Consider the following 15,891-nt stretch of genomic DNA (forward strand, 5'->3'; position numbering starts at 1 on the left):
CTAGTGTTATACGACTTGTGTTAAGAAGCTTAGGTAAAATGGTCCTGTTTTGGCCACATTGTTAGTGTAAACCATTCCAGTGTTGAAAGCATGCCCTGTAAATCAGTCTGTGTACTTAGTTCAGAGTGGAAGGTGTTGAAATAAGCAGAGCCAGACAGTCCCGGGTACGTCTTTATTCTGGTTGAGCGAACGCGACCCTATCTTTTTGTAAATACAGGATACAGGCATCCTTGGCAATGGATCCGTATCTGGGTACACTCTTGGCCGCAGTGGAGCAGACTTCAGTTTCAGACAGATTCAGTAGCTTTGCAAAGAAAAACAAAAGAAAGGGATAGGAAATAAAAGGCAAATGGCGTGAATTTAAACTGTTTGGTAAGTCACCGATGTTACAAAGGGCATAAAAAAAAACAGAAACAATCATTGCAGAAATTACATGATTATTCAATACGATAATATGTACACAGCAAAATCATCAGTGTTGATTTATCCATAATTTATAACTCTGAGCGTACAAATGTATATACACTTGTACACTCAGCGTTAAAGTAACACTCAGTATTTTCCTGTGCAAATACAATAAACAAGGCAGACCAATTTTCTTTCAATACCAACTCTATTCAGTCAGTTACAGCGCAAAGGCCCTCAGCATCTGGCAGAACTAACAGTAACCAGGGATACAGGGTAGTAACTGGAACACAGCGACCAACTCAAGGTTGGCACATCTTAACATCACACTGGAGGGCGGCCCGCTGCACCTGCAGGGCATTTTGATATGCAAGGCAAGTTATTGGTCAGAGAAGTTTGTTTGGTCTAGGAGTAATGTTTTAACACACCAAGGCCACAATATAACAAAAATTCTGATAACACAGTACTGTAGTAGTAGTGTTAATTTAACTCTGAGGGCTTACAACTGGAGCCGGAACGGTCCATTTGTACGCTCTCGGAGTTAAAGATGGGTAAATTAACAATGAGAATTTTACTGTGCAGGCACATCACAGAGCTCTCATGAAAAATAGTAGTCCTGGTATAAAGATAATTTATCATCAGTACAGTGTATTGCCATTCTACAAAGTAAGGGTGGTTCCCTAATATTTTTAAAAGAAAGGAAGAACATACAGTTAATCATCTTAAAGAATGTCAAGACAACCTGACAAAAAACCCTCATCCTTTCCTACACTGATAGATTCATTCACACAGGCATTCATAAACACCTACGGCACACGCACACACACACACACCATTTACAGAGCACCTAATAGTCCAGAGCACAAAAAACATTTAATACGCTGTCTTTTGATTGTACAAAGCATTAGTTATGTATAAGTTAAGGCAACAAACTCACATTCTTTTCTTCAAGGCTTAAACTGCATAGAAGGAATGGCATGGGGAATCCATTCCAATATAAAAGCCCACAGAAGCATGTTGGCAGCTTTGCATATCTTCCCACAAGTGTTGTGAAGCACTGTTCTCAATCTCAAAGTACGGTTTTCATTATAAAATGTCTGAAGGCCAGTGAAAATCACAGTTTAAAAGATACAGTAGTGTAAGGCTTCTGTGTGTGGTGAATTTTGTCTTCTGAATTTCGATGCTTTGCGATGGGAACCCTGTCTCGCCATACTGTCTCAGGTCGCTGATAAACCTGGCATATCGTTGCTGTCGGGCAGAAATCTCCATATTCTTAACTTTTTGCGTTTTTTCTTAAATTAATGCCCCTACTTGATCATACAACAATCACACAAAAGTATCAAAAGTACTGTAGCAGATCCACAAGCTTGTAGATCAGCTACTTTTGCTATTTTTGAATTTGAATCCTGAAAATTTATAGTTTTGGACAAATGAGGTTTCCACCCGACAAGAAATGATATGTCGCCTAGCTCAAGGTTTCTACAATGCTAAGACAACTTTGGCACGGAATCATTGGTGTTGGGTGGATTAATTATCAAGATTATTAGTTGAGCCACGAAGCAATTGCAAAATTATTCTGATGAGGCTGTCTGTCTGTGTGTAAGTATGTATGTCACTGTCTACAATGACGCAATACAATGTAACATCAACAAACCACAACACAAGGCCATGAAACTTCACATATTATCTATTTGACATGTGGTGCAATTTGGTCATCAAAGGTCAAGGTCGGCGATGAGCCACAAGGTTCAACTATGCACACCTCTAAGGTTGTGGCAGACCAATGGGAACGTACAGTAAGTATGGGTTTAGTCTGTTCAGTCCAGGGCTGGAATAAAACTCATGAACAGTTCAACAACAATGGTTTGCTACGTACAAAGACAGACAGATAATTGGTTCCCATCAACATACTTTCCCCTTATAAACAGAGAAAGGACCAGAGGTACTGATGGAGAGAGAGGAGTGGAGGTAAATTGGTGATGGCGGTTACTATTTAAACCCCTCCCACGAGCTCTCCGACACAATCCCTCGACTCCTCCTGCTGATGCCGGCCAGCTTGCCTTTGGCCCGCGTCGTCCACCTGACGGCCGCAGAATCCTTGGAGTCTGACAGGTTAGCGTAGCGTGACGAGTCCTCCTCCAGCCCCAGGCCTGCCCAGGAGGGCAGCCCCCCCTCGGGGGGCCCCGGGGACTCGGGGAGGGAAACAGGTGAGTCCCCCCCGGTCAGGCTCTTGGCCTCTGGGCTCTCGTCCGTCGGAGTCTCTGTCGTGTCCCCGCTGACCTGAGGCGGCTCCCAGCCCTCCAGCTTCTCCGGCTTCTTGGTGGGCGTGATCTGCTTCATCGTCATGGTAACGCTCTCCCAGAAACAGTGGCTCTTTTCTGTTTTCTCCTTCTTCTCTTTGTCTTTCTCCTTCTCTTTCTCCTTTTCCTTCTCTTTCTCTTCGTCCTTGATTTTCTTGTGAGACCTTTTGTATGACAACAGAAAAAAGAAAATTGGATTGAGAAAAACAAAGCGGTACGTATACATGTACTGTATATACATAATATGTAACCACCTGGATTCAAACCCAAGTCTGCCCCATGGAAATCCAAACTATCTACCGCACAAACAATGGGGAATCCACCCTGTCAAGTACATATTGGGCTTCTGGTCTGCAGGCAGGGCTACTCTGCTACAATCCCACCCCGTGCTCAATAGGACATCACCCCAACGGGAAACCTGATCTGGATCCAGGCCAGACTACTCTACTACATACTGTATTATATACTGTACTTGAGACACAATTTGCAGCACACAAATCACCCAGAACCAGTAGGAATCAGGAAGCACTCCTCAAATTAACAGGATACTGGACCGTGGAGGGTGTGTGGGATCTGTTACCGGGACTTAAGAGGCTGGGCGGAGAAAGGGATACGTTTCAGACGCGTAACGGCTGGGGAGTGGAACTTTCCCCCACAGAGTGAGCCATTGTATAGGATTTCCCAGGAGAATTGTACATCTGTCACGGCTGGACTGATTTACTCTGGTTTTCCTCTCCGTATGTGTTCCACTTCCTCAAAAGGAGGTCGAGATGTCGACTGGGATTTGTACGACATCCCCCCCCCCCCAAGGGGTCCTTGAGGGGGTTCCAGGGGGTCCCCAGTTAATTATTGACAGTTAGGAACCAAATGGAAATCTTACAGGTCTGTAACTGACAGTGTGCAAATGGGACCAAATGGACCCTTACGGGTCCATTTGCACACTGTCAGAGTACAAATGGACAATGTCGTACCCCCATAACTCTCAGAGTTATGGGGATCCGTGACCTTATCTAATGCACACCAAATGAAATGAAAATAAAGGTTGAGAACCACTGCTCTATGTCAATACCTATCGCAGGTGTCATAAAAACAAAACAAAAGACCATAACCTCACCCTCTCCTGTCGGTCAGCTTGACTCCGGTGATCAGGAAGTGTTCGTCGTCTTTGGAGGAGAACATCTTCTTGTCTCTCCTCTCCTTCTTGGATCTGATCTTCTTGACTTTGGACTCCTGACAGAGACACAGCACCACGGCTTTGAATCACAGGGTGGAAATAATAAACATCATCTGTTGCATTCTTCTCTCTCTGCCTCATGCCTCATTTTGTGAATGATTTACGCTCCAAAAGGTCATAATGTGCTGAAAAACAAACTTCTCAGTGTTAGACAAAGCTCTAAATTATATCTGTCAACGTAAAATATAAAACGGCACACAGACACAGCCATCAGTGCTCTGACGTTGGTGTTCCTGTATGTTCTATCTTCCATACACGGTCAAGTCAATGTGACCAGAAATTGTTACCAACAGTATTGCATTTTTATTTTATGAAGCAATAATTTGGTTCGTTTTTCCTCTGCTGGCATTGAGGACATATTGATTGAAGAGTACAGAGAGAGTGAGATGCTGGGGGGGGGGGATAAAGATAAAGGAAGGAGACAGACTCCATGCTGTATTGACTTGGCAGTACAGTGTGCATTCCAGCTGGAGTACCCTCTACTCCTACAAAGCCTCCTCGACTCTCCTGTCACATCCGAATTCCTCCCTGCCTCCACTGCGCTCCTCGGCAGGCCGATACCAGCCTACTCAGCGATTGTGGAACAAAACGTTGGCTCTGTCTCTCTCTCCTCCATGTGCCTGGGAAGCATTCCCAATGTCAACTGTCAAGGTTATAACGTCGACTCCCTGCTTACATCCGCCCCGGGCTGCGTCACTTATCAAAACATTTCTAGTTTTCACTGAATCACTTTGATGAAGTGGTCTGACCCCAACAACCCTTTTTAGCGGTGTATATACTTCTATGTTCTTTCCTATAGAGGAGGTGCATTCACACACACACACACACACACACACACACACACACTCTCCAGTTCGCTTCCTTTTTGTTCAGAGATCAGAGGAGGGGACAACACAGACAACAAACAAGCAGCCCACTCTAGACCAAAGCAGCGAACTCCTCCTGGGATAAACACATTTAGTAAAGTAAGAACTCTCCCCATTCCCAGGATCGCTCAGCAGAGCTTCCCTGTTCAAATTACAAAGTACTGAGACCACACAATTTACCTTGACACTTATTCAGTAAATAAACATACACAAACACTCTTTGCCATGTAATATGACACACACACACACACACACACACACACACACACACACACACACACACACACACACACACACACACACACACACACACACACACACACACACACACACACACACACACACACACACACACACACACACACACACACACACACACACACACACACACACACACACACACACACACACACACGCTTGCTGGTGCAGGCATTCATACACACATCCACATGCATACTTTATCCTCTTCCCCTGCACCTGTGTCAGTACAAAATCTTGGCAGTATGTCTAATGCTCTCCTCCCATGCTCACTTTTCACAGTATCTTACAATTGAATGTGTGAAAAATGTTCACCATGAATGTCTGTGTGATATCTAATCGAGGAGAGATGTAATGTACTGTGACCGTCTGTGGTTTAACGGTTGGCACGGGTTGGCCTGACCTGCAAAGGGGATGAAGATGGCGGTGGGGTAACACTCTCACCCCACCCAGTGTCATTCCTTGGACGTCGCCAAGGAACGTATTTAAGAAGGAAGAGAAGCGTTCTACGCCAGGCATGCGCCATTGACGCTCCTGGGAAGCAAACTGGAAACGGAAGTTTGATGGAATGCATTGAAGTCAATAAGAGCCAGCTGGACCAGCTTATAAACAAACAATATTTTTGACTGATGAATGATGTCATATTATCAGGAAGGTAATGAGGTGTTCCAGGAAAATAAAAGAAGCCATATCACACATTGTTTTCTGATGACTTGTCTTTCAATTTGAGGTATCTAAAGAGCGCAAGCAAACCTTTCTAGCTCGGCAATATCGTGATAATTGGTTAACAATCTGTCAATGACTGACAGCCTCACTACAACAGCCCATACTTACAATACTGCCCATTCAAGTACTCTGCACTATTTAGATACCTCAATAAAATTACTATATACTGTGCACATTGACAAACAAGACAGCAGAAAACATTGTGTGATACATACTGTACGTCTTCTTTATTTTCCTGAACCGATTATTTTACAAAGGTCGCAGTCATTTAGAAAGTGTTTATTTATTTGCTTGTCCACCTGGCTCTCATTGACAATGCACTCTATTGAGCATTTGCCTCCCAGTGCGACAAATCTGCCAGCTGGACAGAGAAAATGACATACAGTAGATGTCCGTTCCTTCCTAAATAGGTTCCTTGGATGTCACTGGGAAATTACCCTGATTGCCAGTGTGATGTCATAAGTGATGAACACCTGAAGCCAATTCAATTAACAGCTAAAACTGCTTACAAACTCAGCATGGGTGAGCCATTCTTTTATTGTTACAGGGGTTTGATTAAGGACACTTTTCTTTTACCCCAGAGAGCAGTGACTAGTTTCTGACGGATCTCTAATTTCCCAGTGTCTGGCTCCTAGAATAGATCAAATCATCATGACGTCGCCACAACCAAAAATATATTTCTGGCCGGATAACACTGTCAGTGTCCGTTGGGACAGTATTATTGTTCCTGGAAAAGGAAGGGAAGTCTGCACACTGTGCGTAGCTCCCAGTAGAAAAAGAATGACAACGTTTTCGACCCATGTTGGTCTTCAACAGGTCAGTATTATTGTTAACCTTATTTCTACAAGAACAGAGCACTTACAATATTTTGTACTGAGTATTAGAAATACACCATTTTGTTCTAAATATCCACAGGGTGACAAACAAGACGTAAGGAACTGGACAGTTCTTATATCTATATATTATAGATATCCATAGACATTCCACCAGGAAATACCGCCCTACCCGGTGGTTTACAAACATTCTGATTTGGTCTAATACAGCTCATCTCTTCTCTCACCATCATAACACCACAGATGGATAAGAATGCTGCCATTTATCTAGAGGTTTATCATCACCCAAAAATATTCACAGCGACTTATCTGTCAGCAATTTCAACACCCCTCCCATCACTCTGTCTTACTCCCTCTCTTTGTCGTTGCGTTGGTCTCGCTCCCACTTTATCGCTCTCCTCCCTGCCCCCACGTTCCCTGAGTGCTGCCAAGTGTAAACTGTGGATCAGATTTGCCATAGTTAGAGCTTTGCAGTACAGACTGAGACCAGAGATGCCAACAGAGATTGCATGCCGCGTGTGTGTGTGTGTGTGTGTGTGTGTGTGTGTGTGTGTGTGTGTGTGTGTGTGTGTGTGTGTACACACGCGTGCACGTACATAAGTGTACATGCATATAGTATGTGTACAATACATGTTTGTCTTTGCACAGTTACATGCAAGCATTTAAAAGTACTGTATGTGCTTTCGTACTTTATGTCTGTGCACCCATACAGAGACTTGCCTATTTGAGATTTTCTTCAGCATTAACATCCAAGCTTCTAGGCCCAAAGCAGCTCAGTCTGCAGTAATCTCTCCCCAGCCACAGCCGGCCGGCAGGCAAACCAAATAGCTCAGCGAGCTTACTGTGTGGGGAGCAACGTATCTTTATGGTTTTAATGCATTCTATGCCTGGAGGAACAATAGCTCTCTTATTGGATAGAATTCTTCCAGCCATTCCAAAGAGATACATATATCTTTGAAATTAAAGGGGAGTTTACCCTACAATTTCATTCTACAATCATTTAGAAATTGGCATGAAAGGTTGTCTATGAATCAGCGACGTCAAACTCGATAATGAGAATGGGAGTTCTCAAGAGGCAGATGAGTTTCATGGGTTTGGCGGTTATTTGAAAGCGTTTGAGAACTCATATTAACTTTGTCCATTTATGGAATCTTTGTGAGCTAAGGCAGGTGAATCGTTTGTCACACGATAGGCTGAAATCCGACATACATGACCTCTGTCTCTCCGCTTTACCCTCTCTCTCTCTCTCTCTCTCTCTCTCTCGCTCTCTCTCTCTCGCTCTCTCTCTCTCTCTCTCGTACATGATAACATTTTCAGAAATGGCACAACTACTTTTTATGACAGTGCCTTGTGGTGAAAATAACGGATCTACAAGCTTTACAGATCTTGTACAACAGTTTCTATTCTTTTTTTAAATAGGGACGACAGGGTTAAAGTGGTTACAATGACAAAGACCAGTCTGGACTTAGCCTGAGGCAGGGAAAGGTATCTCGTTACACTCTCAGAGTGAAATTAACACTCATGATTTTACAGTGTGCACTCTTGCCAAGAGACTTCATGTCCATTTTGTCAAGTTTCCTAGTAGGAACATAAAGTGACCTGTGGTAGAAGGGGGACAAATGTCACCTTCCATACTATCAGGGAAGATGTGGCTATTTTCAGCTTTGTTTTTCTTTCATGGCGATTGTTCCCCCACCAAAGGCTGAACTCCTCGAAGGAATGTTCAGTTTCCTTCCCTTGTCCAGGCCAGCCACCTATGTCCTAACTTACAAAGGAAAAAAGGAACAGATTACGAAATACCGCACACGTCCTGTGAACCAAGTAACCTACACAGTAAAATGGACCCGTAAGGGTCCGTCTCTCAGTGGTAAATTAACTCTGAGGGTTTTAATGCTTTACTTACAGTACGTAACCATGTGAGACTGTAGATGTACAGTAGGTCCACAGACACCCGCAACAAACATTACATTTATATTACAGTAAAAGTGAAGCAATCATGAACATTCATGAACAGAAATCCTGCACTCTGGCCCCGGACGGCTGGCGTAGCTAATGCGAATCGAATCTCGAATCCCGACGACCTTTGCTGCGTATCACTCCCCATCTCTCTCTCCCCATTTCCTGCCAGTCTACTGTATACTATCAATAAAAAAGGCAGAAAAAGCCAAGAAATATCTAATAAAAGAATATAAAAAATCCCACACTCTGCTCTTGCTCAGCAGCATCAGTTTTATTCAAATTGACATGACGTTTCGGTCCCTCTGAACCTTCATCGACAGTGTCTTGTAAAGACTATTAACCCTTTAAGACCGGGAGAAGCATCCGTGTTATTTTTAGATTTGACCTAAAAAGCATTATTTTACACTTTGGCTGCCGCGCTATGAGCTTGTAGATCTGCTATTTTTGAGAAATCGTGAACATTTGGGCAAATCTTTGAAATATATATATTTTTTTAAGCAAACATTTGTAACTCAAATCTTTGCTTGTGGGGGTCCCTGGAACAAAATATTTTGAGATGGGGGTCCGCGGCCAAATACATATACATTTTGCCTTGACATGAAAAAGATTGAGAACCACTGACATAGTAACATAGGTTTTTTTTCAAAAAAACAGTTAGGATTTAGAAGACATTTTGTAGAATCAGCCTCAGGTCTTAATGGGTTAATACAGTAAAACTGTAAAATAAAATACGTATTATTAGTTAGATTTACTTGTTGCGGCCCTACTTCAAACATTATATCAAAAAGCCCCTTATTTACATTTACTAAACCCCTATGCTTCTTGTATGGAAAACCAAATAGGTAAACTGAACATGCTGGATGGATATCTTTGGAATCAGAGGATGCAATCACGCATTCACGAACATATACACATACACACACGCAATCACATACACACTCGTACACAAATACACTTGTACATAAACACACATGCACGCACGCACACCGTAGCAGTTATCCAGTGTCAGGGTTGAGAAGCAGGGCAGGTTAGGAATCAGGTTGGTGATGTTTACTGATAAACACTGACTGCAGCCTCAGCCACTGCTACTAGCATGTGCATACAGTATGTACTGTGTGTGTGTGTGTGTGTGTGTGTGTGTGTGTGTGTGTGTGTGTGTGTGTGTGTGTGTGTGTGTGTGTGTGTGTGTGTGTGTGTGTGTGTGTGTGTGTGTGTGTGTGTGTGTGTGTGTGTGTGTGTGTGTGTGTGTGTGTGTGTGTGTAGATGAGGTCAGGGTATTTTCTTTTTGTTGAGTTGTGTTGTGTAAAACTGAAAATGGAAGGAAAGTGAAATGAAAAGGTGAATTACTTTAAGTACGGCTGTGTGTGTGTGTTACTTTTTTCTGTTTACCTTGGATGCTGGAGACTCTACCTCTTCCTCTTCCTCTTCTTCTTCTCCTCCTCCTCCTTCTACGTCTTTATCCTGAACACACACACACACACACGCCAGGAGGAGTTAGCAACTGCCTTACCCTCCTGCCAAATACAGTCCACAGCAGGGGTCCTGTCTGTGTGTGTGTGTGTGTGTGTGTGTGTGTGTGTGTGTGTGTGTGTGTGTGTGTGTGTGTGTGTGTGTGTGTGTGTGTGTGTGTGTGTGTGTGTGTGTGTGTGTGTGTGTGTGTGTACAGGTCTTCCTGTAAAACACACAGGCTAAACTATTTTCAAGTTGTAACATAAACACAGCGTGTTTGGATGGTGGGGATAGAAGGGGGGTGAGAGGAAAGCCACTGGGCTCAGAGAGAGACAGACAGACAGACAGACAGACAGACAGACGGACCTGACTGAGGGATGACTCAAACAAAGGATAAGGGAAACAAAGCCAGTAGCAAAGGGGGGGAAAAAACAGTAACTTCATACACTGCAAAGTCATGAGTCTTAATTTAACTCTGTCATTATTGGCCACGCACTTTGCACACTCAGTCAGAGTATTTGTATTTGATGTTGATATACGTATATTTTGCATATTTATTGCTAATGATGCTAATGTGTAGCAAAACAACAAAATTATTATTATTTGGTTAGTTTTTGAAGTTTTCCACCTATATTTGATTGCAAAGTTGAGAGAGAGAGAGAGAGAAGTTTTCCACCTATATTTGATTGCAAAGTAGAGCGAGAGAGAGAGAGAGAGAGAGAGAATGGTTGGACATGCCAGAGCAAAGTCTTTTTGGGTCCCTGCCACCTGTGCAGATCAAAGACGATACACATACAGAGCTTATACTTAGAGAGTAAGCATTAACAACCGTAGAACAGAGAGAGAGATAGTGGCAGAGGGGAGGAGGGAGGTAGAGAGAGCATAAGGGTTGGGGGGGGAGAAGGTAAAGAGAGTATTGCTTTTCTAATGCTCGGGGTGGGGGTTTCAACAAACTCTGCAAACAGGGAGTAAGGATTTGCTTTCTCACCTCAGGGAGGATTCTCTCTCTCTCCCTTTCTCTCTCTGTTATTGTCTGTCTGTCTGTGTGCGTGCGTGCGTGCGTGTGAGTAGATACTGGCTCAGTATTGTCTGATTTCCAGCAAGATGATGAGGAATTTTAACACTTTAAAGTTCAAAGCACCATCAGGATTTACACAGATTTATACTAAAAAACCTGACGACTCTTTAGAAGAACATCAGGGCCTACTGTATTTACCAGTCACCATTTCCAGTGGTAACTTAACACATGCATTACATTTTGCTGCGAAAGGAGGGCGTTTTCTGACGAATCCAGGTTTTCTTTGCATTACGGATTATAATGATTTAATAATTGGGACCCTACGGGGGCAAGACGTCTGTTTGATCTGCCTTCCCCATAAACCTTTCACTGTCAGTTTAGGATCAGGGCAACTACTCTCTCTGTAGCTCCCTCTCTCTCTCGCTTTTCTTTTTGCACTTCTCATGATTTACACCAGTCAGATGTTAGGTCGTCTGAAGTTGTTTGAAGCCCTGATGTGTAATGTCAATAATCCTGCTTCATAGAGAGGGCTGTAAGCAGGTGGATTTAAGGCCACGATATTGAAGTATGCAGGTGTCTGATGGCTGTTCCACTTAGGAAAACGGGGGTGCACACACACACAGATAAAAGATTTTACACACACACACACACACACACACACACACATTTCTCTAAGGACAAGACCCAAATTGACCCATTGAGTCCACTTTTATACTCTCATAGTTTAATTTATAATTTAATTATGAGGATTTTACTGTACACATTGATAGACAGATAAACAAACACACGCACGCTTGGCGCACACACACACAGTGCACACACACGCACACAACCTAATGAACTTCAAGAGAAACTAAGCTAGGTGGAGACTTTGGGAAAGCAAGCTGTGGCAAAGGCCTAGCAGCCCTAGAGCACCGTGGAGAGAAAAAAAAGAAAAGATATTAACTTCAAATCCTTTCTGCTCTCTCTCTCTCTCTCTCTCTCCCGTCATGCTCTTTGTGCTTTCTCTCACTCTCTCTTTTTCCTTCTGATTCTGCATGTACTATGCTAACTCCTTCCTATTTGTTTGCATCTACCTATCCTGCAGCTGTGTCTGTGTTCAAGTCTGTATGTTTTTCTCTCCCTGGGCGAGACGGATCTATGACTTGTCTGTCTGTCAGCCTCTCTCTCTCCCTCTCTCTGCGTCATTATCACACTCTACCAAATCTCCAACCTACAAACCGGTCTCTAGTATCCATGTTGGCCAAGGGAGGGCACTGAATAAAGGAAGGAAAGGGAAAACGTTCGAGACAGTGTGCTGCCATCGTGTTTTTGGGCCTGATGCCAACTTCATACTCCTCCAGTGTACAAGGGCTGAATGCACTCCTGTCTGCATCGTCTACCAGATTTTATGATCCGACCCCCTTGACCCTGGAGGCACTATATTGCTATAGCGACTGGAGGAGACCTCCCTGATGACTTTCCCAGGCGTCTTGGGGAAGAAGTCACTGACCTGGTCCAGGATCAGTTCTTAGTGTCCAAACAGCCACGGTGGACCGGTGAGAAGAGGAAAACGACACTGAAGTCAGGGTTGGTTCCCAGGATGGGAGAGTTGGGAAATACACCACCACAGACATCCAGCCTAGGGCCAAATATGCCAGATTTATGATCCGTTGCGCACCAGAAATACCAAATCTACACGCTCACAACGCGTTGCAAATGTGACATGTGGTGGTGGTGGTGGGTGGGCTTGTAGATCAGCTATTTTTGGTGTGGGGCACAGTCGACTGAGCGTAAATTAGGCATTAATCAGGCTATAGATCCTGACATTATCCCAACAACACATGAGGAATGTCGCTGGTTAACAGTGTTGACTAATCTTCCATGCCTGCTATTGACGAGTTTGGCACTTTAGTCTATCTATCTCTACACTGTATTTTGAAACGCTGACAAAGCAACAGTCAATGAATGACATAATGTACAACAATGGCCATAAGCAAGTAAGTCTCAACATGCACACTAGACCATGAGGGTTTGTACTTAATAAGAGGATCCATTTTAAATGACCAGAAATTAGGCTACACTGACGTAAGACACTGAATAATAGACCAAAAGTAGGCCTATGCTTTCTGTGTGTGTGTGTGTGTGTGTGTGTGTGTGTGTGTGTGTGTGTGTGTGTGTGTGTGTGTGTGTGTGTGTGTGTGTGTGTGTGTGTGTGTGTGTGTGTGTGTGTGTGTGTGTGTGTGTGAGAGAGCATTTCATGAGTGTTTGTGTACAGTATATACAGTAGTATGTGTGTTTAAGCCGCTTGCGTGCATGTATGTTCTCTCTTAGTCTCTAGTCTTATCTCAAGACTATCCCCCAGCACCCTGCCAAAGCCCGGCTGCCTGCAAGTGCTGATATGGGGGCTCCTAGACCCCACACACTGTTACTACTCACCTGGGAAATAGAGTGTGTGTGTGTGTGTGTGTGTGTGTGTGTGTGTGTGTGTGTGTGTGTGTGTGTGTGTGTGTGTGTGTGTGTGTGTGTGTGTGTGTGTGTGTGTGTGTGTGTGTGTGTGTGTGTGTGTGTGTGTGTGTGTGTGTGTGTGTGTGTGCGTGCGTGCGTGCAAGACCGCCTGTACACTAGACTAGAGGTCTTATCAGGGCAGATGTGGTATTTTCATCTAAGCGAGCTTATCTGTCGCCCCTCGTTTCTCATAACAGTCCGGCATGACTCCTAGACATCTAAAGTTGACCTAATGGAAAAGACATTGTGGTTTCCATGACCATGCACACACAATCATGTGAAGAGACAGGAACTAACTATGACAGACATGTGTCAAACACAACCTAAACTATGACCTATTAAGATAGGGGCACTTCAATCGATTTTGTAGACTGCCCCAACGCTCCTGATTTCGTGTATAGAGGGGCGGGTGTAAAGAGCCGGCGAGAGACTGCGGCTGATCCCATTGGTTCACCGATCTGTCCGTCAAACCCCCGCCCCGTTAACACAACATTACGAGCGACGCCCACTGCACTCTGGTTGGTTGGGAAGTGAAACACTTCCTTATACCGAGTACACCGACACGCTGGGCCAGGCTTTTATTTTTTAGCAACACTAAACAATAAAAGCCTGGAGATCGAGGCTATCGATTTTGTGACTGAGGCTAAATTATTTCACACACAGCCCTTTTCCATGTCCCATCACTCTCATACGAAAATCCTGCGTTAATTGATCCATTTGTAACTCTGATTAGTGTACAAATGGAACCACCTGGACCCTTGGAATCAAACGATTTTACAGTGTGTCGCGACATCTGATTTGCACTCTTATCTCCCCACCACACTGACAGCATCTCTGCTCTCACGGGATGCTCTATATGGTCGCATTATAGCTCATAATTATATATAGCTTAACCAACTGTTGTTAATTCGGACAGTCTTGGCATGTTTTATGTTAGCGAATAGATGCCATGATTCAAATGAAATGGAAAATTATTAAATGTAAACGCTATTGCATTTTATATTCATCTTTGTCTAAAAAAAAATCTCGAAAGTGAATTTCCTGAAGAAGATTAAAAATCTTATTTCAATTGAATTTTCGAATTTGCCATTTCATTTGAATTATGGCATCTATTCGCTTCCATAGTTTTTCAGAGCGTATTTAGTTAAGGGGGAAAAAGTTGAGGTGTAGAAAAATATTCTAGAAAGATCTTTAGCCTATACAACCTGCGCGTAAAATCCCGTTATATTAATGTACTATATTACCCACCTTATAAGAGTGATGATAATGCCAGGACATGTCGTCTTCCTCGGACGCATAATCCACCAGCACTTTGCTTTTGCTTTTCTTGAACATCTTGTCACTTCGATCGAAACAGTCCGTGTTGTTATTCTTCTGATGAGTTGTATATAGGCTGTACTGGGGGGTCGAATTCTGATTCGACTCCAGGGCAGGCCAACACAACAGTCAGTTAATCGGTCCGATCGGATCCTGTCAAAGTGGAGACGTAGTCCAGATAGATAGAGTTAAAGTTGTGCGTTTTTGCCCCGTTTCTGGAGAGATCTCTGCGAAGCGGTGATGCTTTTCTTTCTTTAATACAGCAACACAACCTGCAGGCTTCTCCGTCGTCTTCCCATCAGAAACAACACACTGTTCATTGATCACCAAGGCGCTGCTGCTGCAGATCTGTTCCTTTTCATGTGTGTTTGTCTTTGTTTTTGGTGTTTGTACGCAAGCAGCAACCACGACCACCCGAACATTTAAGCATCGCTCCTCCCATCATCCCGTACCGTGTGTACCCCCAGTGGTGGAAGAAGACATTCTTTACTTGAGTAAAAGTATCAATACCGCAATGTAGAAATACTCCGTTACAATTAAAAGTCCTGTGTTCAGAATTTACTTGAGTAAAAGTACAAAAGTATTGGTATCAAAATGTACTTAGAGTACCAAAAGTGGACATTGTGCAGAATGTCCCACCTCACAAGTTTTCAAAAGAAATCGAAAATAGTAGATCTACAAGCTCACTATGCTTGGCATGGGGATTGGGGACACATTGTGAGCTTGTAGATCGGCCGATATTATAGGGTTGAAGTGGGTAATGTATGTTCTGTAATAATAAAAATCTACAAAGTAACTATACTTGAATATTTTACTTTAGTTACTTAAATAACTTTTCAAATAACTGTAGTGGAGGAAAAATACAATATTTACCTATGAGATGTAGTGGAGTAGAAGTAAAAGTACAGAAAATTGGAAATACCCCAGTAAAGTCAAAATACCTCAAAATTGTACTTAAGTACAGTACTTGAGTAAATTAGAGTACTTTAGAGTAATAGTACAGTACTTAGTTAATTACTTTACACCACTGCCCTCCCCC

At 43.3% G+C, this 15,891-nt stretch overlaps 1 protein-coding gene across 2 annotated transcripts; it reads right to left on the reverse strand.

Annotated features, from left to right (window-relative positions):
* Nucleotides 1-158: 158 nt before the first annotated feature.
* Nucleotides 159-15,257, reverse strand: LOC308103097 (testis development-related protein). Of its 2 annotated transcripts, XM_080452948.1 has the most exons (4): nt 14,784-15,257; nt 9,971-10,042; nt 3,820-3,935; nt 159-2,869 (listed from the first exon to the last, which is right to left on the reverse strand). In XM_080452948.1, the coding sequence occupies exons 1-4, from the start codon at nt 14,868-14,870 to the stop codon at nt 2,395-2,397; spliced, it is 750 nt and encodes a 249-aa protein (XP_080309074.1). In that variant the 5' UTR covers nt 14,871-15,257; the 3' UTR covers nt 159-2,394. The 2 variants fall into 2 exon arrangements, with proteins under 2 accessions (XP_080309074.1, XP_080309075.1); XM_080452949.1 differs by lacking the exon at nt 9,971-10,042.
* Nucleotides 15,258-15,891: the final 634 nt, after the last annotated feature.

This window comes from Gymnoscopelus braueri, assembly GCF_963280865.1.
Source record: "Gymnoscopelus braueri genome assembly, chromosome: 16".
Taxonomy (NCBI): Eukaryota; Metazoa; Chordata; class Actinopteri; order Myctophiformes; family Myctophidae; genus Gymnoscopelus; species Gymnoscopelus braueri.